The sequence below is a fragment of the Durio zibethinus genome, chromosome 4 (genome assembly GCF_047325235.1).
Source record: "Durio zibethinus cultivar Kanyao isolate XHJ-2024 chromosome 4, ASM4732523v1, whole genome shotgun sequence".
In the NCBI taxonomy this organism is placed as follows: domain Eukaryota; kingdom Viridiplantae; phylum Streptophyta; class Magnoliopsida; order Malvales; family Malvaceae; genus Durio; species Durio zibethinus.
In genome coordinates, this window is record NC_143165.1 from 1,996,654 (window position 1) to 2,000,112 (window position 3,459).

Here is a 3,459-nt window from a genome sequence, read left to right on the forward strand (position 1 = left end):
AATAAAAAAATAAATGAGTACAATGATGAAAAATGATAAAATATAATTAATAACAAAATAATAAAAAATTCATTAAATGTTTAATTCAATTAAATCTCTTGAGTAATAATTTTAAGAAAACTTAGAAGTCTCTTATTTTTCTTAATTATTATTAAGAGAAATGGTTTTTTAGATTTTGCCAAAGCATTGTGATAGTTTTAAAATCATTTTTATAAAAATTATTATAATTAAAAAATAATAAATAAAAGATTTTTCATAATTGTTTTATAATTGTGTAAATCACATATGTGATTCGTAAATAAAAAATATCTTATGACAAAATTTCAAAAATTCTATAAATGGTCAATTTTTTCTAATTTTTTAATAAAAATTTTTTCTATAAATTTCGTCAAAATATTGAAGAATTTATAAAATATGAAAATAACAATAATTTCATAATAAAAATGTTTTTCATAAATAAAATTTTAAGGAATTAATTTTAAATATCAAGAAGACCATATTATCAAAATGAATAGATAATACATGTTTAATTGGTATTATTTTTTGAAAGGATGATGTGAGGGTGCTAATACTTTTGTTACTCATAACTATACTTTTTGAACGCAATCCTGATTTTGTAAAAATCTTAAATAATTTTAAGGCTTTTTTTTTAAAAAAATGATATTTTAAGTGATCAATTATTTTTAGTAAAAAAATATTAATGATAACTCTGTAAATTTTTATTAAATTTAACGATCGAGTCCCATCAAATAGAAAATCAATATGACAATATAAAATATAAAAATAAATAATTTTCAAGTAAATTAAAAATAAAAAACAAAAAAGTCTAAGAAAAAAAATGAAATATTGGGGTATTATGATCAATAATCTAATACAGTGGCTCACTGAATCTTTTTCCTTTGTCCAAAAGAAGTCTTAATCTAAAAAAATGGTAATTCAAATATAATTTATGATCAAATTCAGTCAAATCAACATTAGGCCTTACTAGTTAGTAATTAACAACTTGTTAATGATTAGAGAAATTAAATGCTACAAAAAAATCGCAGTTACTTATTGTTTATGAGTAGTAGCTAGTTAATAATATAAATTAAAAAGACATATGAAATTTGGCTTATTAAACCGTAAAGAAAAGGCCGCCTATACCTACGGGTGAAGTCGGTCAAGAACATGTTGATAAAATCAAAAGCTCAAAATCAAAGATTGAAAGGCGATTTATCTACTTACTATTTGGCCAAATATAAGTCAACAAATATAATCATTTCCTAATTCTTTCACGCTAAATCTGCTCCAACATTAATGTCACGTGATTTTTTCTAAATAAGAAGATTTAATTAATTAAATTCTTGACTTCAATTTCTCTTGAAAATGTCTGTTTCAATTTAGGACAGATGTGACTATAGATACCAGAAGCTAGTTCTAATTCTGGGAGGGAAGGAAGAGTAATATTACACCTTACCTCTTATTGTATAGCCTAAAATTCAAAGATTTTTTTTTTGTTATTATAAAAAAATCCAATGTAATTCTTCTTACGTACCAAAAAGAAAATATTCCTTTTTATATTACACATTATATTATTAATTTGCATACAAACTTTAGGAGAAAAATTCAATAAATACATATGATCTACAACTAATTACAAAGCAAAGGTAATTAATGATACATTTATCTAAATAGTCATACAAAGAATCATGCCAAAATGCCTATAAAAAAAACCTAAAAAATTCTTTATTTTTTTGACACATTTTCCAATTAAATATTTTTATAAAAGGTTTAACTTCCAAAGGTTATTATGATTTTTTTTTTCAATTAATAGAAAAAAGGAGGAATACTTTGCTCATGCCTGAAGAAGTTTTGTGGATCAACATTGGTCTTCACACGAACTAATCTGTCAAAGTTGTTCGTGAAATACTTACGACCCCATATGCTTGCTTGAGCGAAACTTGTGTTTCCTTCATTATTCATTCCGATGTCAAGATCCCTATAATTGATATAGGCTTGCCTTGGAGATTTTGAAACAAAGGAACCCATGTAACTATAAAGTCTCCGAATCCAGCTTATATACCTTTCAGATATTATATTCTCTTCTTCTTGCCATCCTGCGTTGTATACGATTTTGTATAAGTTGCCAGCTCTATGTGGGAATGGAGTAGCAGTCGATGGAATTTCATCCATTATGCCTCCGTAAGCAATAAAACTTATACTAGCAGATGCTCCTTCTTCTTCAAAAAGTCTTGACCACATCCCCTGAAATCCAATTTCAGGAATGGGTCTCCTTACATAATCAGATTTTGATTTGAAGGAAGGACTAAGAAGTGGACTTTGGTATGTCCTGTCAAGTAAAATATTCAAGGTTTCATTTGGAAGGTTGCCCATGGAGAGAATAGATTCAATCCAACTCATTTCAATGCAATCTTCTCTCACTAGTCCCAGCTCAGGAAATCTCTCTTGCATCAATGGAACCAGCTCATCAATCCCACCAAGAAACGAGGCATGAAAGGAAGCTAGAATTGTTCTTTTCCCATCTTCACTAGAATTCACCCTTGTTAGTGTAATTCCGGAGTAAAATTCTTCTGGAAGCTTGGGTGCAACGGATTGCCAACGATGAACAAGCTTGGTCGCATTTTGTTCCAAGGTCTTGTTGATTGTGAATACAGTCACAATTGATGGAACCGAAACCAACTGTACTTTCCATGCAACCACAATTCCAAAGCTACCCCCACCACCTCCTCGAATGGCCCAAAACAGATCTTCTCCCATGGATTTCCTGTCAAGAACTCTCCCGTTAACATCAACAAGTTGTGCATCAATTACATTATCTATTGCAAGACCGTATTTGCGGAATAATAAGCCGTAACCTCCTCCGCTCAAGTACCCTCCAATTCCAACAGTGGGGCAAAGACCAGCTGGAAAGGCAAGAGTGTTGCTTTTATTAGCAATGTTGTAATACAGTTCTCCTAGAACCGCACCTGATTGAACCCATGCAACTTTGTTTTCTACATCAATGTCAACTGATCGTAGATTAACCATATCAACGATAACAAACGGCACTTCAGATACATAAGAAAGACCTTCAAAATCATGGCCACCGCTTCGAGTTCTAATTTGGAGCCCATGTTTTCTTGAACAATAAATTGTTGCTTGAATATGGGAAGCATGGAGCGGTGTTACAATGACCAAAGGTTTAGGGGTAGATGGTGTAGTGAATCTAAAATTTCGAACGGTAGCGTTCAAAACAGAAGAATAGGAAGAATTATTTTGTGTGAAGACAACTTTAGAAATGGAAGAGGAGTCGTTGGATTGAAGAGAAAGGCAATCAAGAAAAGTCTCATCAGCCTGAGCTGAAGCTGCCCATAACAATAAGAAGAGAGCAACATAAAGAAATGATGAAGACATTGAAAAGTGAAGAGATTTCATATTTTTGAAACTGATGATTTCGAAACTGATGGTTTTGTGCAGAGT

The 3,459-nt window shown here is 30.4% G+C and overlaps 1 protein-coding gene across 2 annotated transcripts; it reads right to left on the bottom strand.

Moving 5' to 3' along the window:
- Nucleotides 1-1,633: 1,633 nt before the first annotated feature.
- Nucleotides 1,634-3,459, bottom strand: LOC111287513 (tetrahydroberberine oxidase-like). 2 transcript variants are annotated; one of them, XM_089759017.1, is made up of 2 exons: nt 3,271-3,329; nt 1,634-3,205 (listed from the first exon to the last, which is right to left on the bottom strand). In XM_089759017.1, exons 1-2 carry the CDS (start codon nt 3,327-3,329, stop codon nt 1,807-1,809), a joined length of 1,458 nt encoding a protein of 485 aa, XP_089615143.1. In that variant the 3' UTR covers nt 1,634-1,806. The 2 variants fall into 2 exon arrangements, with proteins under 2 accessions (XP_089615143.1, XP_022733862.1); XM_022878127.2 differs by having other exon boundaries at nt 1,634-3,459.